The following is a 26,162-nucleotide window of genomic DNA, read 5'->3' as shown; positions in this document are numbered from 1 at the left end:
TTAATGTCAGGAGCAAAAACACAACACGTCCTCTCATTAAGAAAGCAAGGTCGTTATGAGTCTAAAATGGCGGATTCCGAGTAGCTGGGAGGGTCTGTGAGGGAGTGTATGATGTTGATTGGCTCTAATGTGTCAGACGGCTGTGACATAAAGGGTCAAAGTTTCCTCAATGATGACACATAGGGGCGGAACATGAACAAGCTATGTTCGATGTGAACCGTTCGCGGGCGAACAGTTCGGGATATCACTAACACACACATTACACACACATTATACACACACACATTACACACACATATTACACACACATATTACACACACATATTACACACACATATTATACAAACACATATTATACACACACATTACACACACATATTATACACACACATATTACACACACACATTATACACACACACATATTACACACACATTTTATACATACCTTTCTGCTTAGGCTTATACACTGGTTTGTCTGTTTGTATGAACACGGATGATCCTTTGGTATCCACAGTAACTGTGGTGGAATTGTGAAATATAAAGCCTCCATCTGTTAGATGTCGATTACCCCAAACTTTTAGGTGAGCTTGTCCTCGAACACCGGGTGGTACCTGCCAAAGTACAATAGACAAAGTAGGATGTAGTATAGAAAACACTGTGTGTTAGCAAAATAAGTATATACTCAAAGCACCAGCCCACAACCCCCTCAGCAAAAAATACATTACTAAAGTCACAACTAAACTTTCATGACTCAGATAGAGGCACATATTTGTCTCTTGTCATTGGCTCATCCAATGTGTTGTCCAACTAGCTCCCAGTAGTGTATTGCTGCTTCTTCTGCCACAAAGGATACCAAGAGAATGAAGCTGATTTGATAATAGAAGCAAAATGGAAAATTGTTTAGAATTGTACATTTTATCTGAATCATGAAAGAAAAATGTTGGGTTTCTTGTTCCTTTAACTATATTACTAAATGGTAAGATATTTGATTTCTACTAGATTATGTCTCACATTTACTACTTCTGATAATCTTTTAGCAGCTCTTACTCATCACCATATAATGTCTATACTAAATCAAACTTTTACTGTGGGAAATAACAGATGTCTCAGAACAGGAGAAGGGCAGTATTTAAAGGGACAGTCTACTCTAATTTTAATGACAAATCAATTTTACAGTCCACTGATTCTGCACTCAGAGTACTTAAAGGTACATGAAACTTTATTTTTTTTCTTTTATGATTCAGATAGAGAATACAATTTTAAACAATATTGCAATGTACTTCTATTATTTAATTTTATTCATTCTTCAGATATTCTTTATAGAAGAAATAACAATGCACATGGGTGAGCCAGTCACACGAGGCATCTGCTGTATATGCAGCCATCAACTAGCAGCTACTGAGCCTATTTAGATATACTTTTCAACAAAAGATATCAAGTGAATAAAGCTAATTAAATAATAGAAGTCAATTAGAAAGTTGTTTAAAATTGCATGCTTTTTTTAAATTGTGAAAGAAAAAAATTGGGTTTCATGTCCCTTTAAAAAAATAAATCATAAAAACAAGTATGTATTAAGTCTTATTAGTTTGGAACACTCATTGATGATTCTTTGTTCTCTCTACACACAGACACACACACATATACACACAGACACACACACATATAAATATAAATAGATAGTTTTAATGTGTGAGCGCATATTATTATTGCACAATTGCTTGCATACAACTATATGTTTAATCCCTGTTAATGAGGTTAAACTAAACACATAGGTAAAGTCAGCTCAAGAGCAGCAATGCACAGCTGGTAACTATTTAAACACATCTGTTGAACCAATGAAATAGAGCATATGTGCATAACCAACAATCACAAGCTAACTCCTAGTAGTGTATTGTTGCTCCTGAATTTAGCTAGGTATGCTTACAAAAAAAGAATACCAAAAGAACAAAGTCAATTTGATAATAGAAGTAAATTGAATAGTCTCTTAAATTACATGATCTATCTGAATGATGAATGTTTAATTTTGACTTTCATGTCACTAAAGGTTATAATCCAAGCCCTGGAACCACACAGACGTCTACATTGAATGGCAGCTAAATGTTTGTAACCCCTCCCTAGCATGACTAATATGTATCAAAGGCACAACCCAATTACACATGGTCCCTGTGTGCAGAATCCCTGCCAAGTGTACATATTATTGTCCTCTTACAATAACTATTCCTGGCTCTTTACTTCAGGCAGGGTCATTTCATACCAAAATTAAAAAGCATCTAGTAATTCTTAACCTATTCATGTATCTGAGGTTTGGGAATCAGAAGTTTAAATATTTCACACTTTTATAGAATACGGGCGCTTTTTTTCTACAAGGATTAAACAGTATGGCATGGATAAAATATATTATTTTTACACTGACATTCAAAGAGTGTGTGTTTATATTATAATTATTTTTTTTTTAAAAGGCCACCAAATGATCATTGACATAAGGTGAGGAAATGTTTCTAAATTCTATTAACCACAGCAGCGGTGTGAACTGACCCATTACAAGACTGTGGTTGTTGTATTTTGACTTTATATGGCTCTAGAACCATGCTAATATGCGATCCATTCCTATATCTTTTTTCCAATTCTACTAAGATCTAGGGGCGCGATCCGATATAGATCGCAGTTTGCGGCGCAAGCGAGGGAACCGGCGTCGCCCGCAGTTTCAGCTCGCAACTCGAGCTATCCCATATAAGTCGCCGTCAGATGCTAACGTGCCGTAAGTCTGACAAACCAGCGATGTCCAGAAATCTGCGTAAGTACAAATTTCTGGCGTCGCCAGTGACTTGCGGCACGTTAGAAACTGCCGGCGCCTATAAAACCTGACTAAAGTCTAAAACACCCGCACTGTCTAACACGCCTCCCTAACATAGCCCGACAAGTCTAACACGCCTCCCTAACATAGCCCGCACTGTCTAACCCTCTATCCGCTATCCCCCCTCACTATCCTAACAATAAAAAAGCTATTAACCCCTTAACCGCCGCTCCCGTACCCCGCCGCAACCTAATAAAGTTATTAACCCCTAAACCGCCGCTCCCGTACCCCGCCGCCAGCTATATTATATCTATAACCCCCTAAAGTGAGCCCCTAACACCGCCGCCATCTATATTAAAATTATTAGCCCCTTACACCGCCGCCATCTCTATTAAAATGATTAACCCCTAATTTAATCTACCTACCCCGCCGCCAGCTATATTATCTATATTAACCCTAAGTATATTATAGTTAATATAGGTATTACATTATATCTATTAACTATATTAACCCTAATTATATTTGGGTTAATATAGTTAATATAGTTACTATAGTATTTATATTAACTATATTAACTCTATCTAACCCTAACACCCCTAACTAAATTTATATTAAATTAATCTAATTCATTTATAAACTAAAATATTCCTATTTAAATCTAAATACTTACCTATAAAATAAACCCTAAGATAGCTACAATATAATTAATAATTACATTGTAGCTATGTTAGGGTTAATATTTATTTTACAGGTAAATTGATAATTATTTTAAGTAGGTATAATAGCTATTAAATAGTTATTAACTATTTAATATCTACCTAGTTAAAATAATTACCCAATTACCTGTAAAATAAATCCTAACCTAAGTTACAAATACACCTACACTATCAATAAATTAAATAAACTACAAACATCTATCTAAAAATACAATTAAATTAACTAAAATAAATTACAAAAAAAAAACAAACACTAAATTACAAAAAATAAAAAAAAGATTACAAGATTTTTAAGCTAATTACACCTATTCTAAGCCCCCTAATAAAATAATAAACCCCCAAAATAAAAAAAATTCCCTGCCATATTCTAAATTAAACAAATTTCAAAGCTCTTTACCTTACCAGCCCTTAAAAGGGCCTTTTGTGGGGCATGCCCCAAAGAATTCAGCTCTTTTGCATACAAATACAATACCCCCCCCCATTACAACCCACCACCCACATACCCCTATTCTAAAACCACCCAAACCCCCCTTAAAAAAGCCTAACACTACCCCCCTGAAGATCTCCCTACCTTGTCTTCACCACACCGGGCCGAACTCCTGATCCGATCCGGGCGATGTCTTCCTCCAAGCGGCAAAGAAGAATTCTTCCTCCGGCGATGTCTTCCTCCAAGCGGCAAAGAAGAATTCTTCCTCCGGCGACGTCTTCCTCCAAGCGGCAGCAAAGTCTTCATTCTTCCGGCGGCATCTTCAATCTTCTTTCTTCGCTCCGCCACCGCGGAGCATCCATCCCGGACGACTACTGAACTTGGAATGAGGTACCTTTAAATGACGTCATCCAAAATGGCGTCCGCCGAATTCCGATTGGCTGATAGGATTCTATCAGCCAATCGGAATTAAGTTAGAAAATCTGATTGGCTGATTGAATCAGCCAATCAGATTCAAGTTCAATCCGATTGGCTGATCCAATCAGCCAATCAGATTGAGCTCGCATTCTATTGGCTGTTCCGATCAGCCAATAGAATGCGAGCTCAATCTGATTGGCTGATTGGATCAGCCAATCGGATTGAACTTGAATCTGATTGGCTGATTCAATCAGCCAATCAGATTTTTCTAACTTAATTCCGATTGGCTGATAGAATCCTATCAGCCAATCGGAATTCGGCGGACGCCATCTTGGATGACGTCATTTAAAGGTACCTCATTCCAAGTTCAGTAGTCGTCCGGGATGGATGCTCCGCGGTGGCGGAGCGAAGAAAGAAGATTGAAGATGCCGCCGGAAGAATGAAGACTTTGCTGCCACTTGGAGGAAGACGTCGCCGGAGGAAGAATTCTTCTTTGCCGCTTGGAGGAAGACGTCGCCGGAGGAAGAATTCTTCTTTGCCGCTTGGAGGAAGACATCGCCGGAGGAAGAATTCTTCTTTGCCGCTTGGAGGAAGACATCGCCCGGATCGGATCAGGAGTTCGGCCCGGTGTGGTGAAGACAAGGTAGGGAGATCTTCAGGGGGGTAGTGTTAGGCTTTTTTAAGGGGGGTTTGGGTGGTTTTAGAATAGGGGTATGTGGGTGGTGGGTTGTAATGGGGGGGGGGGTATTGTATTTGTATGCAAAAGAGCTGAATTCTTTGGGGCATGCCCCACAAAAGGCCCTTTTAAGGGCTGGTAAGGTAAAGAGCTTTGAAATTTGTTTAATTTAGAATAGGGCAGGGAATTTTTTTATTTTGGGGGTTTATTATTTTATTAGGGGGCTTAGAATAGGTGTAATTAGCTTAAAAATCTTGTAATCTTTTTTTATTTTTTGTAATTTAGTGTTTGTTTTTTTTGTAATTTAGTTTAGTTAATTTAATTGTATTTTTAGATAGATGTTTGTAGTTTATTTAATTTATTGATAGTGTAGGTGTATTTGTAACTTAGGTTAGGATTTATTTTACAGGTAATTGGGTAATTATTTTAACTAGGTAGATATTAAATAGTTAATAACTATTTAATAGCTATTATACCTACTTAAAATAATTAACAATTTACCTGTAAAATAAATATTAACCCTAACATAGATACAATGTAATTATTAATTATATTGTAGCTATCTTAGGGTTTATTTTATAGGTAAGTATTTAGATTTAAATAGGAATATTTTAGTTTATAAATGAATTAGATTAATTTAATATAAATTTAGTTAGGGGTGTTAGGGTTAGATAGAGTTAATATAGTTAATATAAATACTATAGTAACTATATTAACTATATTAACCCTAATATAATTAGGGTTAATATAGTTAATATATATAATGTAATACCTATATTAACTATAATATATTTAGGGTTAATATAGATAATATAGCTGGCGGCGGGGTAGGTAGATTAAATAAAGGGTTAATCATTTTAATAGAGATGGCGGCGGTGTAAGGGGCTTACATTAGGGGTTAATAATATTAATATAGCTGGCGGCGGTATAGGGGGATTAGATTAGGGGTTAATAATTTTTATATAGGTGGCGGCGGTGTAAGGGGTCAGATTAGGGGATAGATAAGGTAGATGACAGCGGTGTAAGGGGTTCTAATTAGGGGATAGATAAGGTAGATGGCGGCGGTTTTAGGGGCTCACAGTAGGGGGTTAGTTTATGTAGATGGCGGCGGGGTCCGGGAGCGGCGGTTTAGGGGTTAATAACTTTATTAGGGATTTCGGGGGGGGGGGGAGATCGCGGTTGACAGGTAGATAGACATTGCGCATGCGTTAGGTGTTAGGTTTATTTTAGCAGATCGCGGTTGACAGGGAGATAGACATTGCGCATGCGTTAGGTGTTAGGTTTATTTTAGCTGCCAGTTTAGGGAGTTACGGGGCTCCAATAGTCAGCGTAAGGCTTCTTACGGCTGCTTTTTGTGGCGAGGTGAAAATGGAGTAAGTTTTCTCCATTTTCGCCACGTAAGTCCTTACGCTGTATATTGGATACCAAACTGCGTGGGTTTGGTATACCTGCCTATAGCCCAAAAAACTACGGGCGACGGCAGAAATATACGCGCGTAACTTCTAGGTTACGCCGTATATAGGATACCAAACCCGCGCAAATATTGGCGTTGCCGGCTTTTGCGGGCGACGATTTTTATCGGATGGACCCCTGGGCATCTTATTCAGTGTTAATTGACAGCTGCTTAGTGCATAACTCAGAAAACAATATTTCATACAGTGGATTCATTTATATATATGATGGTGTCCAAAAAGAACCATCTCTGATTCAACTGATTCAACGCAGTGATTGGGGGAAGCCGGATTCCTCATTTTAGACCCAAGAAGAGGCTTTGCAACGGGTGGAGGAAGATGGAGCTGTTGTGAAGTTTAAAAGGTAAGTTTTTTTCACAACACGAGTGAAATGTAAATTTTGATGAATTAAAGTGCCCCTGTTTTTAATCGAATTTTTAAAAACCAGGCACTTTAGCATCAAAATTAACATTCACTTTAATGTTATTCCCTATGTGATACACAACCTCGATGGGCATTGAGAGAGTGAGGTGAAAACAGGGGGAAGGGATTATCCTAAGATATGATGAAATTTAACATCTAAACTAGGAGTGACTAAACTTATAATGATAGAGTGTAAATGTTTACCTGTATAGAAGACAGGGAGCAGATATGCAAGTGAAGAAAGAATATTTAATGAATTAAAACCGACTTAAAGGGACACTATACCCAAACATTTTCTTTCATGATTAAGGTAGAGAATACAATTTTAAACAACATTCCAATTTACTTCTATTACCTAACTTGCTTCATTCTTTAGATATACTTTAATGAAGAAATAGCAATGCACAAGGTGAACCAATCACAGGAGGCATCTATGTGCAGCTACCAATCAGCAGCTACTAAGCATATCTAGATATACTTTCCAGCAAAGAATATCAAGAGAATGAAGCAAAATAGATAATAGAAGTAAATTAGAAAGTTGTTTATAATTGTATGCTCTTTCTAAATCATGAAAGAACAAATTTGGGTTTCATGTCCCTTTAAATACGTCTAATAGTCAGAGAGACAAATACAATTTATACAGATTTACAAATAGTACAAACACGACTGCAAGTCGTTTGGGTAAAAATGATTGGCCAATCATACAAAATGTTTAAGTTAATAGGCGAGTCCCCTAGAAAATAGGGATTTGAGATTACAGTTAAAATCCCAAAAAAAGGGTTCTTATGTGCAAAAAAGGAAAAAAAGGTAAAAAAAGGTAATCGTACAATGTCCCTAGAGAATATCCATAATATCCAAAAAATGGTGTCCTTGGTCTAGTTGAGTAAAAAAACATAATTTATGCTTACCTGATAAATTTATTTCTCTTGTAGTGTATCCAGTCCACGGATCATCCATTACTTATGGGATACATTCTCCTTCCCAACAGGAAGCTGCAAGAGTCCACCCACAGCAAAGCTGCTATATAGCTCCTCCCCTAACTGCCATTACCAGTCATTCGACCGAAAACATGCAGAGAAAGGAAAACCATAGGGTGCAGTGGTGACTGTAGTTTAATGGAAAAATTACCTGCCTTAAAGTGACAGGGCGGGCCGTGGACTGGATACACTACAAGAGAAATAAATTTATCAGGTAAGCATAAATTATGTTTTCTCTTGTTAAGTGTATCCAGTCCACGGATCATCCATTACTTATGGGATACCAATCCCAAGCTAAAGTACACGGATGATGGGAGGGACAAGGCAGGTACTTAAACGGAAGTTACCACTGCCTGTAAAAAACCCTTTCTCCCAAAAATAGCCTCCGAAGAAGCAAGGTATCAAATTTGTTAAATTTGAAAAAGTATGAAACGCAGACCAAGACTCCGTCTTGTAATCTGTTCAACAGAAGCCACATTTAAAAAAGGCCCAAGTGAAAACCACAGCTCTAGTAGAATGAGCTGTAATCCCTTCAGGAGGCTGCTGTCCAGCAGTCTCATAAGCTAAATGAATTATGCTTTTTAACCAAAAAGACAGAGAGGTTGCTGAAGTCCTTTGACCTCTCCTCTGTCCAGAATAGACAACAAACAAGGTGAATGTTTGATGAAAATCTGTAGTAGCTTGTAAGTAAAACTTTAAAACACGAACCACGTCCAAATTGTGTAATAGACGTTCCTTCTTTGAAGAAGGATTAGGATACAAGAATGGAACAACAATCTCTTGAGTGATATTCTTGTTAGATACCACCTTAGGTAAAAACCCAGATTGGTACACAGGACTACCTTATCCGTACGGAGAACCAGATAAGGAGAATCACATTGCAACGCAGATAACTCGGAGACTCTATGAGCCAAGGAAATAGCTACCAAAAAGGAACTTTCCAAGATAGAAGTTTGATATCTATGGAATGAAAAGGTTCAAATGGAACTCCTTGAAGAACCTTAAGAACCAGCTTTAAGCTCCATGGCGGAGCAACATTTTTAACCACAGGCTTGGTTCTAACCAAAGCCTGACCAAATGCCTGAACGTCTAGAATACCTGCCAGACGCTTGTGCAAAAGAATAGACAGAGTAGAAATCTGTACTTTTAAAGAACTAGCTGACAACACTTTTCTCAAAATCATCTTGGAGAAAAGATAATATCCTGGGAATCCAGACTTTACTCCATGAGTAACCCTTGGATTCATAACAATAAGATATTTACACCATATCTTATGTTAAATTTTCCTAGAGACAGGCTTTTATGCCTGTATTAAGGTATCAATTACTGACTCGGAGAAGCCATGCTTTGATAACATCAAGCGTTCTGTCTCCAGGCAGTCCATCTCAGATTAGTTATATTTAGATGGTTGAAAAGACCCTGAGGTAGAGGGTCCTGTATCAGAAGCAGAGAACGTGGTGGAAAGGATGACACGTCCACCAGATCTGCATACCAGGTCCTGCGTGGCCACGCAGGCGCTGTCAAAAGCACCAAAGCACTCTCCTGCTTGATCTTGTGCAAACCCCTCCGGAGGGAATTCCCACTCCTCCGGATGAAAAGTCTGACGACTTAGAAAATCTGCCTCCCAGTTCTCAACACCTGGGATAGGGATAGCTTTTAGACAAGAGTGAGTCTCTGTCCAGTGAATTATTTTAAGACTTCTAACATTGCTAGGGAACTTCTGTTCCCCCTTGATGGTTGATGTAAGCCACAGTCGTGATATTGTCCGACTGAAATATGATGTACCTCAGAGTTGCTAACTGAGGCCAAGTCTGAAGAGCATGGAATATCGCTCCCAGTTCCAGAATATTCATTAGAAGGAGGGTCTCCTCCTGAGTCCACTATCCCTGAGCCTTCAGGGAGTTCCAGACTGTATCCCAACCTAAAAGGCTGGCATCTGTTGTAACAATTGTCCCATCTGACCTGCGGAAGGTCATACCCTTGGACAGATGGATCCGAGATAGTCACCAGAGAAGAGAATCTCTGGTTTCTTGGTCCGGATTTAACAGGAGAACAAATCTGTGTAATCCCCATTCCTCTGGCTGAGCATGCATAGTTGCAGTGGTCTGAAATGTAGGCGTGCAAACGGTACTATGTCCCTTGCCGCTACCATTAAGCCGATTACATTCATGTACTGAGCCACCAAAGGGCGCGGATGGAATGAAGAAATTTAGAAACTTTGACAACCTGGACTCCGTCAGGTAAATTTTAATTTCTACAAAATCTATCAGAATCCCTAGGAGGGAAACCCTTGATATTGGGGATAGAGAACTCTTTCCTTGTTCACTTTCCACCCATGCGATCTCAGAAATGCCAGTACTACGTCCGTATGAGACTTGGCAACTTGGATGTTTGACGCCTGTATCAGGATGTCGTCTAAATAAGGGGCCACTTCTATGCCCCGCGGCCTAAGGACCGCCAAAGTGACCCCAGAACCTCCATAAAGATTCTAGGGGCTGTAGTTAACCCAAAGGAAAGAGCTACAAACTGGTAATGCCTGTCTAGAAAGGCAAACCTGAAAAACCGATGGTGATCTTTATGCATCGTAATGTGAGGATAAGCATCCTTCAAATCCATTGTAGTCCTCTATTGACTCTCCTGGATCATAGTTAAGATGGTACGAATAGTTTCCATCTTAAATGATAGAATTCTAAAGAATTTGTTTAAGATCTTTTAGATCCAAAATAGGTCTGAAGGTTTCCTTTCCTTGGGAACCACAAACCGATTTGAGGAAAACTGTGTCCCTGTTCCTCTATTGGAACTGAATGTGTCACGTACACAATGCAAGAATGTCTCTTTCTTTATCTGGTTTGCAGATAAATGTGAAAGGCAAAAACTCCCCTTTTTTGGGGGGGAAAGCTTTGAAATCCAGAAGATATCTCTGGGGTATAATTTCCAATGCCCAGGGATCCTGGGCATCTCTTGCCCACGCCTGGGCGAAGAATGAAGTCTGCCCCCTATAGGATCCGTTACCAGATAGGGGTCCGTTCCTCATGCTGTTTTAGAGGCAGCAGCAGGCTCCTTGACCTGCTTATCTTTGTTCCAGGTCCGGTTGTCTCCAGACCGCCTTGGACTGAGCAAAAGTTCCCTCTTATTTTGCCTTAGAGGAAGTTGATGCCACACCTGCCTTGAATTTTCGACAGGCACGAAAATTAGGCCTTTTTTGTCCCTTGATTTGGACCTGTCCTGAGGAAGGGCATGATCTTTTCCTCCAGTGATATAAGTAATAATCTCCTTCAAACTAGGCCTGAATAGGGTCTGCCCCTTGAAGGGAAGTTAAGTAGCTTATTTATTAAAGTCACGACAGCTAACCATGATATAAGCCATAGCGCTCTGCGCGCCAGTATAGTAAAAAACAGAATTCTTAGCCGTTAGTCTAGTCAAAGGAACAAAGGCATCAGAAAACAAAGGAATTGGCTAGCTTAAGTGCTCTAAGCTTGTCAAATATATTCATCCAATGGAGCCTGTAAAGCCTCATCAAGAGACTCAAACCAGAACGCCGCAACAGCAGTGACAGGAGCAATGCGTGCAAGGGGCTGCAGGATAAAACCTTGTTGAATAAACATTTTTTATCCATTGGATCTAAAAAAGCACAACAGTCCTCGCCAGAGGTAGTGGTACGCTTAGCTAGAGTAGAAACTCTTCTCTCCACCTTAGGAACTGTCTGCCATAAGTCCCGTGTGGTGGCAACTATTAGAAAACATTCTTCTAAAAAATAGGAGGGGAAGAGAACGGCACACCTGGTCTATCCCATTCCTTATGAAAAATTTTAGTAAACCTCTTTAGGTATTGGAAAAACATAAGTACACACCGGCACTGCATATTATTTATCCAGTCTACACAATTTCTCTGGCACTGCGATTGTACACATTCATTCAGAGCAGCTAAAGCCTCCCTGAGCAACAAGTGGAGGTTCTCAAGCATAAATTTTAAATGTAGAAATATCAGAATCAGGTTAAATCATCTTCCCTGAGTCACAAATATCACCCACAGACTAAGCATATTGTGAGGTAGTATCAGACATGGTTCTTAAAGCGTCTGTATGCTCTGTATCTACCCCCAGAGCTGTTTTGCTTTCCTTTAATTTCAGGTAGTCTGACTAATACTGCTGCCAGTGTATTATACACAACCTTTGCCATGTCTTGTAAAATAAACGCTATGGGCGCCATTGATATACTTGGCGCCATTTGAGCGTGAGTCCCTGGAGCGGGAGTCAAAGGGTCTGACACGTGGGGAGAGTTAGTCGGCATAACTTCCCCCTCGACAGAATCCTCTGGTAAAATAAACGCTATGGGTGCCCTTGATGTACTTGGCGCCATTTGAGCGTCAGTCCCTAAAGCGGGAGTCAAAGGGTCTGACACGTGGGGAGAGTTAGTCGGCATAACTTCCCCCTCGACAGAATCCTCTGGTGATAATGTTTTTAAATACAAAAAATGATCTTTATTGTTTAACATGAAATCAGTACATCTGGTACACATTCTAAAATGGGGTTCCACCATGGCTTTAAACATAATAAACACAGAGCCTCCTCTATGTTAGACATGTTAGAACTAATAAAGAGACTAGTAAGCTTGGAAAACACTTTAAATCAAGTTAACAAGCAAATATAACAAACGTTACTGTGCCTTTAAGAGAAACAAATTTTGTCAAAATTTGAAAAACAGTGAAAAAAGGCAGTAAATCAAACGAAATGTTTACAGTACATGTAATAAGTTAACAGAGCATTGCACCCACTTGCAAATGGATGATTAACCCCTTAATGCAAAAAACAGATAAAAAAAAATAAATAAAAAAAACGACATTTTTTTAAACAGACACAACAAAACTGCCACAGCTGAGCTGTGGATTACCTTCCCTATAACTGTTTCTATGCAAAATTTAAGCCAGCCATGTGGAAAAATTAGGCCCCAATAAGTTTTATCACCAAACATATGTTAAAAAACGATTAAACATGCCAGCAAACGTTTTAAAACACATTCTTATAAGAGTATGTATGTCTATTAATAAGCCTGATCCAGTCGCTATCACTGCATTTAAGGCTTTACTTACATTACTTCGGTATCAGCAGTATTTTCTTAGTCAATTCCATTCCTTAGAAAAATATATTACTGCACATACCTTAGCATATATCTCTATCAATCAGCCTGGTACCAGTCGCTTTCACTGCATTTAAAGGCTGTACTTACATTACTTCGGTATCAGCAGTATTTTCTTAGTCAATTCCATTCCTTAGAAAAATATTTTACTGCACATACCTTATTTGCAGGAAAACCTGCACGCCATTCCCCCTCTGAAGTACCTTACTCCTCAGAATGTGTGAGAACAGCAACTGGATCTTAGTTACGTCTGCTAAGATCATAGAAAAAACGCAGGCAGATTCTTCTTCCAAATACTGCCTGAGATAAACAGCACACTCTGGTGCCATTTAAAAATAACAAACTTTTGATTGAAGAAATAAACTAAGTATAAAAAACCACAGACTCTCACGACCTCCTATCTATGTTGAGACTTGCAAGAGAATGACTGGTAATGGCAGTTAGGGGAGGAGCTATATAGCAGCTTTGCTGTGGGTGGACTCTTGCAGCTTCCTGTTGGGAAGGAGAATGTATCCCATAAGTAATGGATGATCCGTGGACTGGATACACTTAACAAGAGAAATAATAATAGCAAGATCCGGAGTATATCCAAGAGTAAAGATCCAAGGGAAGATAAATGATGGTGAGACTTGTAAAGTAAGAACAGAAAATACTGCACAAAAACAATCGTAGAAAGATTAGTTTATTTATTAATTTATCAAGATTAGTCTTGATAAAGGCCTCGTTATAGGATGAAACGCATAGACATCTGTTGTGAATTGACATACCAGTCCGAGTAATTGTTTAACACGGTGAGCACATTTCTAATTTTAGCTTTTTTTCTACGATTGTTTTTGTGCAGTATTTCTGTCAATAAAACAAGGATTGTACATACCTGTAAAACAATATCGGACTTCTGAAAAGTATAAGCATGCATACTGTATGTACGCAGTACTTGGTTTGGGCACCATTTACAGCAATTACTGCCTCAATGCGGCGTGGCATGGAAGCTATCAGCCTGTGGCACTGCTGAGGTGTTATGGAAGATCAGGATGCTTCAATAGCGGCCTTCAACTCATCTGCATTGTTCGGTCTCATGTCTCTCATCTTTCTCTTGGCAATGCCCCATAGATTCTATATGGGGTTCAGGTCAGGCGAGTTTGCTGGCCAATCAAGCACAGTAATCCTACGGTCATTGAACTAGGTTTTGGTGCTTTTGGCAGTGTGGGCAGGTGCCAAGTCCTGTTGGAAAATGAAGTCAGCATCCCCATAGAGCTTGTCTGTGGAAGGAAGCATGAAGTGCTCCAAAATCTCCTGGTAGACGGCTGCGTTGACCCTGGACTTAATGAAGCACAGTGAACCAACACCAGCAGATTACATGGCTCCCCAAATCAACACAGACTGTGGAAACTTCACACTGGACTTCAAGCATCTTGCAGTGTGTGCCTCTCCATTCTTCCTCCATACCCTGGGTCCTTGGTTTCCAAATGAGATGCAAAATTTGCTCTCATCAGAAAAGTGGACTTTGGACCACTGAGCAACAGGCCAGGTCTGTTTTTCTTTAGCCCAGGTAAGACGCTTCTGACGTTGTTTGTTGTTCAGGAGTGGCTTGACAAGAGGAATACGACATTTGAAGCCCATGTCCAGGATCCGTCTGTGTGTGGTGGCTCTTGTGAAAGTCCCCAACACTTTTGAATGGCCTTTTCCTGAGAATCCTCTCCAGGCTGCGGTCATCCCTGCTGCTTGTGCACCTTTTTCTTCCAAACTTTTCCCTTCCACATTACTTTCTATTAATGTGCTTTGATACAGCACTTTGGGAACATCCAACTTCTTTTGCAATTATCTGTTGAGGCTTTCCCTCCTTATGGAGGGTGTCAATGATGGTTTTCTGCACAACTGTCAGGTCAGCAGTCTTTCCCATGATTGTGATTCCTACTGAACGAGACTGAGAGACCATTTAAAGGCTCAGGAACCCTTTGCAGGTGTTATGGATTAATTAGCTGATTAGAGTGGGACACTTTGAGCCTAGAATATTGCACCTTTTCACAATATTCTAATTTTCTGAGATTGTGAATTTGGGGTTTTCATGAGCTGTAAGCCAAAATCATCACAATTATGACAAATCACGGCTTGAACTATCTTGCTTTGCATGTAATGAGCCTATCTCATATATTAGTTTCACCTTTTAAGTTGCATTAGTGAAATAAATGAACTTTTGCACGATATTCTAATTTTTCGCGTTTTACCTGTATATTTTCTCCTCCTCTTTCAACTTACACTTCACCATTCTCTGCAATATACTTAAGCCTTGTTTATAGGCGCTCCTTCACTTCCCCATTTGTCATAGATGTTCTGAACAATTATTTTAGGCAATTGTTCTCTTATGAAGTGAGCCTGTATACACACTGGCGCTGTCCTCTATGCACTTGTTTCACGATAGTAAACTTTTAAACAGATCCAGAATATTAGCAATATTTTAGATGGAGTTTAATTCATCAGTTGTAATGAAGATGCGCAATAACTTACTTTTTAATGTAGCCCTGAAATTCAAATTCCACACGTTATGGCATCCCACTTCATAAGTAATATTTTTATTGAGCTAATGATTTGAACAGTTCTCCAATCAGAGCACTAGCCATTGAGCACACACTTACACACTCTTTCACACTAACACACACTCACAAACACATACTCTCCCTCTCTCTCTCAAATACACACACCCATACACACAAATACAGTAACACTCTAACACTCACTCACACTCTCACACACTCTAACACACTTTCTCTCACACACACACACAAATACACTAACACTCTCATACACTCACACTCTCTCTCACACACTAACACACACACACTCTCAACTACACTGACTTTCACACACACACAATCACACACAACTACACTCACTCACACAGACACACACACTCAGACAAAGACAGCTTACCCACACAGACACACTCCCACACAAAGACACACACACACAAGAGAGAAATAACTGCAGGCATATGCAGTATGTTGCAAATGCACAATGTCAACTTTTTGGTAGTGGCTGTTTCCCACAAAGCTGGACACACAAAAGGAAAACTAATGAGTAGGGAAACAAAAAGATACAAATTCATAAATAAAAATAACTGATACAAAAAGCAGACTAAACAATGCAAATTAACACAGACGATGAAAGACCCTGCTCCACCTTAGCTGACTGACAGTCTAAGCTGATAATGCCCCCATGCAAGGCAGAATACTACTCAATGTTTAATAAGAGACATAATAATGTCAAAGAAGAATTTCTGTGTCAATGTATCTGAACTGGGACTTCTACACTTGGTAGGCAAGGAAGGGTGTTGATTAAAATGTTAAACAAGGAAGACGTTGTGGAATTTTATGGCAAGACAGGAGGCTTCATATTTTGCATCAAATCTTTACTGAGTCCAAACAGCAGCAAAGAAAACATACAGAGAACAAATAATAACATAGTAACAAGACTGCACCAATCAGCTCACAGCAGCCTAATAAACTGTAATGAACAAGTCCAGCACTTCCTCTTTTCTTTGCTGCTTCCAGACAGCAGGCCATGTATTCCTTTCTCTCTCCATATTTACTAATGATATTATTCTAATTCTTGTTTAGTTATCTTCTTTAGCCTTACTAATTTATAGGGCTTTTGTCTTCAGTATTATCCAGCTTTAGTTATTTATTTTAGTTATTTTATTTAATAAATTGTGTATTCATTTTGTATAACAGGCATGCGCACATGCAGGCTTCAGACCTTTTATAGATTTATGCATTTATTAATGCTGTGAATTGGCTTCTGCAAACATGATTCCGGGTATAGTTTTATAACTATTTGAGTTTATTTTTCTTTATTTAAAATTTTTTATGCCTTTTATCGTTGGTGATATAATTTTTGCAGCGGAGTTCTATACACTCCCCGCTGCTCATGGTTCTCGTGCCAGATTGTCACCCATTCGCTAGTTGCGGAGTGGTCAGGATTCTTACTATCTCTCTGGAATCGTTGGGAGGAGGTTTTGACTTGCGTTCATAATCGCTTCTGCAATCTGGCTGTTCAGGGCCTCCTCCTCCTAACGATCCCAACTCCTACATTGGTGGCAGTGGCGTCCTTCCTACAGTGATCGGGTGGCCTTATACTTTACCGCTCCGATCACTTTCTCCCTCTGATTCGCGGTCTCAGGAAGGACCGCCCCTCCCACATTGCACACGTCTACACTGTGTGCAGAATTATTAGGCAAATTAGTATTTTGACCACATCATCCTCTTTATGCATGTTGTCTTACTCCAAGCTGTATAGGCTCGAAAGCCTACTACCAATTAAGCATATTAGGTGATGTGCATCTCTGTAATGAGAAGGGGTGTGGTCTAATGACATCAACACCCTATATCAGGTGTGCATAATTATTAGGCAACTTCCTTTCCTTTGGCAAAATGGGTCAAAAGAAGGACTTGACAGGCTCAGAAAAGTCAAAAATAGTGAGATATCTTGCAGAGGGATGCAGCACTCTTAAAATTGCAAAGCTTCTGAAGCGTGATCATCAAACAATCAAGCGTTTCATTCAAAATAGTCAACAGGGTCGCAAGAAGCGTGTGGAAAAACCAAGGCGCAAAATAACTGCCCATGAACTGAGAAAAGTCAAGCGTGCAGCTGCCAAGATGCCACTTGCCACCAGTTTGGCCATATTTCAGAGCTGCAACATCACTGGAGTGCCCAAAAGCACAAGGTGTGCAATACTCAGAGACATGGCCAAGGTAAGAAAGGCTGAAAGATGACCACCACTGAACAAGACACACAAGCTGAAACGTCAAGACTGGGCCAAGAAATATCTCAAGACTGATTTTTCTAAGGTTTTATGGACTGATGAAATGAGAGTGAGTCTTGATGGGCCAGATGGATGGGCCTGTGGCTGGATTGGTAAAGGGCAGAGAGCTCCAGTCCGACTCAGACGCCATCAAGGTGGAGGTGGAGTACTGGTTTGGGCTGGTATCATCAAAGATGAGCTTGTGGGGCCTTTTCGGGTTGAGGATGGAGTCAAGCTCAACTCCCAGTCCTACTGCCAGTTTCTGGAAGACACCTTCTTCAAGCAGTGGTACAGGAAGAAGTCTGCATCCTTCAAGAAAAACATGATTTTCATGCAGGACAATGCTCCATCACACGCGTCCAAGTACTCCACAGCGTGGCTGGCAAGAAAGGGTATAAAAGAAGAAAATCTAATGACATGGCCTCCTTGTTCACCTGATCTGAACCCCATTGAGAACCTGTTGTCCATCATCAAATGTGAGATTTACAAGGAGGGAAAACAGTACACCTCTCTGAACAGTGTCTGGGAGGCTGTGGTTGCTGCTGCACGCAATGTTGATGGTGAACAGATCAAAACACTGACAGAATCCATGGATGGCAGGCTTTTGAGTGTCCTTGCAAAGAAAGGTGGCCATATTGGTCACTGATTTGTTTTTGTTTTGTTTTTGAATGTCAGAAATGTATATTTGTGAATGTTGAGATGTTATATTGGTTTCACTGGTAAAAATAAATAATTGAAATGGGTATATATTTGTTTTTTGTTAAGTTGCCTAATAATTATGCACAGTAATAGTCACCTGCACACACAGATATCCCCCTAAAATAGCTATAACTAAAAACAAACTAAAAACTACTTCCAAAACTATTCAGCTTTGATATTAATGAGTTTTTTGGGTTCATTGAGAACATGGTTGTTGTTCAATAATAAAATTAATCCTCAAAAATACAACTTGCCTAATAATTCTGCACTCCCTGTACTTCAGGGCCTGGCCAAATGAGCCGCTTCTCGGCAAGGCCCTGGAGAGTAGAGAAGCTAACATTATAACAGTACAGCTTTAGTAGCAAAGTGGTGTAGTGGTAGATCACACTCTAAATTTAAAATATGTTTTCTTTTGAATGTAAGTGCAGTACAATTAAAATATAATTGCATATTAGTATAACCTTGTTCTATAGACATCGCTCTAGGAATTTTAAGGTATATTTATTTAACATATTCCTTTTTAATGCTTGGTGCATTTCCATCATATTCCTATATTCACTCAAACTATTTTAGCAATAGTGTAATGTTGCAATTTTTAATCATATTTTTAACATAATGCAACTGAACTAAAAGTATAAATCCTAATGGAAATAGTGATAGGTTTCTCAACCATTTGGGAGATATAGTACTGGTTCTCTAGAGAATACTTTTAATTATCATAGAACAATTCTCTTGTTCAAACAAACATACATTGGCTTTCTATGTTTACACAATATGTTTTCTTTTGAATGAGGTCAGACAGTTTATAATTCAGTCATAGGCCCCTAGTTATCAAGCCGTCAACCTCAAATACGCTGGAATTCCGCAGCGTATTTGTGGCGAGGCTGATTCGCCTAAGTTATCAAGCCCTGCTGCCCGGCAAAAGTAGAATTTTGTGACGTAAGCTTCGATCCGCCGGACTCAGTCCGACACAGATCGATTCTTACGTCACTCCAGATGTTCCGAACGCAAGTTCGGCACAATCTGACTACTTTAGCTAGTTATCAAATGACTAGCAGGACCCCGCCGCAACTAAATAAATAGTTTAACCCCTAAACCGCTGCTCCCGGACCCCGCCCCCACCTATATTAAACTTATTAACACCTATCCTGCCCCCGCCAACACCGTCGCCACCTATAATAAATTTATTAACCCCTATCCTGCCCCCCCTACACCGCTGCCACTATAATAAAATTATTAACCCCTAAACCTAAGTCTAACCCTAACCCTAACACCCCCCTAACTTAAATATTAATTAAATACATCTAAATATTATAACTCTTATTAACTAAATTAATCCTATTTAAAACTAAATACTTACCTTTAAAATAAACCCTAATATAGCTACAATATAAATAATAATTATATTGTAGCTATCTTAGGATTTATTTTTATTTTAAAGGCAAATTTCAATTTATTTTAACTAGGTACAATAGCTATTAAATAGTTATTAACTATTTAATAGCTACCTAGTTAAAATAAAGACAAATTTACCTGTAAAATAAATCCTAACCTAAGTTACAATTACACCTAACACTACACTATCATTAACTAAATTATTCCTATTTAAAACTAAATACTTACCTATAAAATAAACCCTAAGATAGCTACAATGTAATTAATAATTACATTGTAGCTATTTTAGGATTTATATTTATTTTACAGGTAACTTTGTATTTATTTTAGCTAGTTAGAATAGTTATTAAATGGTTATTAACTATTTAATAACTACCTAGCTAAAAGAAATACAAAATTACCTGTAAAATATATCCTAACCTAAGTTACAATTAAACCTAACACTACACTATCATTAAATTAATTAAATTAGCTACAAATAACTAAAATTAAATACAATTAAATAAACTAACTAAAGTACAAAAAATAAAAAAACTAAGCTACAAAAAATAAAAAATAAAAAGTTACAAACATTTAAAAAATATTACAACAATTTTAAGCTACTTACACCTAATCTAAGCCCCCTAATAAAATAACAAAGCCCCCAAAATAAAAAAATGCCCTACCCTATTCTAAATTACGAAAGTTAACAGCCCTATGACCTTACCAGCCCTTAAAAGGGCCTTTTGCGGGGCATGCCCCAAAGTATTCAGCTCTTTTGCCTGTAAAAAAAAAATACAACCCCCCAACAATAAAACCCACCACCCACACACCCCTACTCTAACCCAAACCCCCCTTAAATAAACCTAACACTACCCCCTGAAGATCATCCTACCTTTAGCCAATAGAATGCAAGCTCAATCTGATTGGATCAACCAATCGGATTGAACTTCAATCTGATTGGCTGATTCAATCAGCCAATCAGATTTTTCCTACCTTAATTCCGATTGGCTGATGTAATTATTAATTACATTGTAGCTATCTTAGGGTTTATTTTACAGGTAAGTATTTAGTTTTAAATAGGAATAATTTAGTTAATGATAGTGTAGTGTTAGGTGTAATTGTAACTTAGGTTAGGATTTATTTTACAGGTAAATTTGTCTTTATTTTAACTAGGTAGCTATTAAATAGTTAATAACTATGTAATAGCTATTGTACCAAGTTTAAATAAATTGAAATTTGCCTGTAAAATAAAAATAAATCCTAAGATAGCTACAATATAATTATTATTTATATTGTAGCTATATTAGGGTTTATTTTAAAGGTAAGTATTTAGTTTTAAATAGGATTAATTTAGTTAATAAGAGTTATAATATTTAGATGTATTTAATTAATATTTAAGTTAGGGGGGTGTTAGGGTTAGACTTAGGTTTAGGGGTTAATAATTTTATTATAGTGGCGGCGGTGTAGGGGGGCAGGATAGGGGTTAATAAATTTATTATAGGTGGCGACGGTGTAGGGGGGGCAGGATAGGGGTTAATAAGTTTAATATAGGTAGCGGCGGAGTCCGGGAGCGGCGGTTTAGGGGTTAACCAATTTATTTAGTTGCGGCGGGGTCCGGGATTGGCAGGATAGGGGTTAATAAATTTATTATAGGTGGCGACGGTGTAGGGGGGGCAGATTAGGGTCCGGGAACGGCAGGATAGGGGTTAAAAAATGTATTATAGGTGACGGTGGTATAGGGGGGGCAGGATAGGGGTTACTAGGTATAATGTAGGTGGCGGTGGGCTCCAGGAACGGCGGTTTAGGGGTTAATACATTTATTATAGTTGCGGCGGGGTCTAGGAGCGGCGGTTTAGGGGTTAATAACTTTATTTAGTTGCGGGGGGCTCCGGGGGCGGCGGTATAGGGGGTAGAACAGTGTAGTTTAGTATGGGTGCTTAGAGACAGCTTATCAATAAAGCTGGGAAAAAGCCAAAGAGCAGCGAGATCTGATGATTGATAACTATCACAGTCCGCTGCTCATCGCCCCGTACTTGGTGCGTGGTGCGTGGCTTTTTAACAGCTTTTTTGATAACTTTGGCGAGATTATTCAGGTAGGCGAGCTTAGGCGGGCGTATTGGGCCGGCGAAGGCAGGTAAGTAGACACGTTGATAACTAGAGGCCATAGAATTAGTATTTGATTTTTAATTTTTTTATTTTTAGGCCATCATCATTATATGTATATCTGTTTTACATTCTTACAATATTAAGCTTTCATAGCTTAGAGGTTTCTACTTAGCCCCTTCACATGGATGACCTAGGTTCTATTCCCCTCAGAGTCTGATTATTTACAAGTTAGAGCATCCATTTTAGGGAAATACTTTTTTCCCTATATTTAAAAGGTTTACGTACTAGAGTGACCACGATCACACTGCAGGCCTCCTTCCTTCTTGTATGTTCTCCAGCATGGCAGGGTGCGCACGCTGCTGTCCTGATGATTCTCCTAACATAACAATGTAATGTAGCGCAATGGAAGAGCATGTTCATTCTATCTTTTGTTTAGTGATTCCTAACATTTTCCTAGGTATCTCAAGTAGCAGCCTCTGTAGTACTGTGGTTAGGGCATCAGTTTGAGTAATTTAAACCTTATGGTATTCATCTAAATCGATAAAGCTTTGGTTTCCTTAATCTTGCACTCTTGTGCTGAGCCAATTAAGTTTTCTACCTTCTTTTAATCCATAATATTTACTTTATTATTGGTCTTTAGACATTCCTTAACTTGAATGTCTCCCCTTTAGTAAAACTGATATTAGCCGTCCTTATACTTATTATCTCTTTGAGTGGTATTGAGTATGCAGCGCTGTAAATTATAATTTAATCTTATTTTCTAGTTTTTAACTAACTTTTTTTTATTTGTTTAGTTTATCACTGTACTTTTGGACCTGTGTAAAAAAACAACAACTTTCTTTTGCATTTTATTTATTCTATATTTTCTTCTTTATTATAATAAAGCAAGCGGGCTATTTTATTTCTTTTGAAGGATTTTTTATTTTAGATATTAATTTCTGTATATTTTTTTTTTTAACATTTAAGGCTATGTTATTTTTGAGATATTATCTTATATTTTAGTTACGTTATTTTAAGGTTTAATATAGGTATATTAGCCTATTTTTAGGTTTCATTAAATATTGGTAATAATCTTAATTAGGCTATGTTATTTAATAAGCCTGCTTTAGGTTATTAAATATAGTATATTAACCTATTTTAAGGCTTTATCATCCAATAATCCTGTATAAGGTTATTATATATGTACATTAGACCAGGGTTTTTCAACCAGTGTGCCGTGGCACACTAGTGTGCCGTGAGAGATCCTCAGGTGTGCCACGGCAGACTGACAACAGTGTGACATATTTTTTAAACTTTGCTTGTTTTTTACTCCCAGTGCAGGGGTAGTTTGTAGGAGGCATGGCATAACAGCACAATACATACAGTATGTGTGTGTTTGTGTTTATGTGTATATATATATGCTGTATTAGGCTACAATGTGTGATTTTTTTTAAATTTTGGGATGGTGGTGTGCCACAGGATTTTTTAATGTAAAAAAGTGTGCCACGGCAAAAAGAAGGTTAAAAATCACTGCATTAGACAACATTTAGGCTATATTGTATGATAAGCCTTCTTTAGGTTATTAAAGATAGTATTTTAGCCTTTATTAAGGATATTTTATATCATAGCCTGTGTTTAGATTATTATTTAAGTATATTAGCCTATGTTAAGGCTACATTATATTATTCAGGTTTTACAAATTTTAGGATATTAACTGCATTATCACTTATTATAAGTGTCTAGCCTGTATTAGGCTATATATATTTACGCTATAGTAAATTTAAGTATATTTGCCGGTATTATGGCTATATTTTATAATGAGCCCGTATTAGGTTATACTAAATTTAGTATATTTCCCTGTTTTAGGCTACATTATATACAGTAAAGCCTGTATTAGGTTTCATTATATATAAGTATATCTATATATATATATATATATATATATATATATATATATATATATATATATATATAAAACTATTTAGCCCATATTACGGCTATATTTATTAGATAATTATTGTAAGGCTAAAGGGCTTATGTTGGTCTAATGTTGCAGCTTTTGCTTTAGACCTTTCAGATATAGCCTCAAACCTAGCCTGGTACATTATTAGACTAGGTCAATGGTAAGTATATTTAGCCTGTATAGGCTATTTCAAATATAAGTATATTGTAAAGCTGGATGGTTCTTATAAGACCTTATGTCAGATCTTTTTATTTAGGCCAGAGGGACTGATCACTGCGGTGCAGTACTTCCTACATTTTACTACCCTCTGTTAACCTCTATGGGGATCTGATCACCCTCCACTAACCTTTAGAGACACTATCTTTGTTCAGAGAGGTGATGTTATATTTTATTGTCCTGTCAATGTAAGGAGTATGTATCTGAAATAAATGAGACAGATATATTTTTCTATATTGTTCTAGGTCGGATTTAGCCCTCTTGACGCACTCCAGTCGCATTTAGGGGTTCTGTTTTATCTGTTCTACCTACTGCCTTCTTTGTACTCCTCTATTCGTTTTATCTATTCTTGCCCTTATTATGTTTTTCGGCTGTCTCCTCCGGTGCTGTGCTGAGAGTTCACGCGGATGCGTGCCTGACCAGTGACTAGCTCCGGTCGGTCATGCGAGCCGCTGCTCAGCAAGACACTGGTTCTCGTTGTGGTTTTTATTACGTTATACTTTCTTATTTTATGATTGCTTTGGAAATTTATTTTCCTTGTGTTTCTCTCTTTCTATCCTTTTCAGAGGTATCCTTTAATCGTATGAGACTCGCTCTAACCCTGTCACCCTGACGTCTAATCTATCTAGTTCAATATTAGAGTCTCTTTTTATCTGCAAAATTAGCTGGGAAAGACCCTATCTCCCAGTCCCTAGTAGGGGCATATCTCAAGCCCGATGACCGCTAGCCCCTCCCCCGGGCTTTTCACATAGGGGTGATTGAACCTCCTCCCCAGAGGTAAAATAGGGTTTAAAGAACCCTCCTCCCCCAGGGTTTTCAAGAGGGGCATCAGAGCTTCGATTCTGGCAAATTTTTAAAAATTGTTTATTTTATTTGAAATTCTTATGTAGGTGCTTTAAAAATGCAAAATATGAAGCCTCCTGTCTTCTCATAAAATTTGGATTATTATAGCCTATGGTGACTAAATAATCTTGATTTTATTAAAGACAGGAGGCAAATATTCCCCTCCCCCTTCTGTTCCCTCCCTTGATGTGTTAATAAAGAATTTGTTTTCTAGAAATTCCAACTAATGATGTTATTGCTGTTGGTATTCCTTTCTGAGATTAGTTGTTACTTTTCGTTTTTTCTCTTTCAGTGACTCTGTGGATTTAATTTCCTCATTTATCTTCGGATCATGTCATCTGTTGAGTTTTCTGTTCCTGGGAGTCACTGTTCTTTTCTGGTCTATGATGGATATGCATTGGAGTTTGTTTTCTTCCTGATTGGTTCCACTGTCTTCCGGAGAAAGAAAAGAGAAAGTGCTGGACTTGTTCATTACAGTTTATTAGACTGCTGTGAGCTGATTGGTGCAGCCTTGTTACTATGTTATTATTATTTTTTTCTCTGTATGTTTTCTTTGCTGCTGTTTGGATTCAGTAAAGATTTTATGCAAAATATTCGCCTCCTGTCTTTAATAAAATCAAGATTACTTAGTCACCATAGGCTAAAATAATCCGAATTATTATATGAACTACTGCCACCTTGTGGCTATCTGGTATAACATGATCATGTACTATTGTGTTTCTTCTATATATTTTTTTTTATCTGTCTGTTGTTTTGGTTTCTTATCCACACACCTTGAAGTGTCTTCTGCATTGCCACACCTGAGAATATATCGTTTTTATATATATATATATATATATATATATATATATATATATATATATATATATATATATATATATATATATATATATATATATATAGTTTAGCAAAACTGAAACCTTAGATTGGGATGTGACAGCTGTAGTAGAAACTGATATTGATGGTAGATGCAATTCATTAGGTCTGCCTAGTGTGCATTGTGTGTGTGTTCTGTTTGTTTTCTGTGCTAATAAATAATTATAAATATTCATTAACTCACCCGTATCTTCACAGTTCCTTTATCTGAAAGAAACAGAGGAGAAATTGTGTAAGTTCCACAGAATATTCAGTTGCAGCTCTTCTCATAAATTCAATACATAAAAT

General features: G+C 38.1%; 1 protein-coding gene across 1 annotated transcript in view; it reads right to left on the bottom strand.

Annotated features, from left to right (window-relative positions):
- CPAMD8 (C3 and PZP like alpha-2-macroglobulin domain containing 8) overlaps positions 1-26,162 on the bottom strand; it is a 276,510-nt gene that overhangs the window by 201,776 nt on the left and 48,572 nt on the right. The window contains exons 3-4 of the mRNA XM_053702891.1: positions 26,059-26,081; positions 447-612 (exon numbers count right to left, since the gene is read on the bottom strand). Coding sequence (XP_053558866.1) covers positions 447-612; positions 26,059-26,081 — 189 coding nt within the window. The remainder of the gene's footprint in view (positions 1-446; positions 613-26,058; positions 26,082-26,162) is intronic.

This window comes from Bombina bombina, chromosome 2 (assembly GCF_027579735.1).
Source record: "Bombina bombina isolate aBomBom1 chromosome 2, aBomBom1.pri, whole genome shotgun sequence".
Lineage (NCBI taxonomy): Eukaryota > Metazoa > Chordata > Amphibia > Anura > Bombinatoridae > Bombina > Bombina bombina.
The sequence above is the reverse complement of the archived record's forward strand: the minus strand, read 5'-3'. Positions and strand labels throughout refer to the sequence as shown.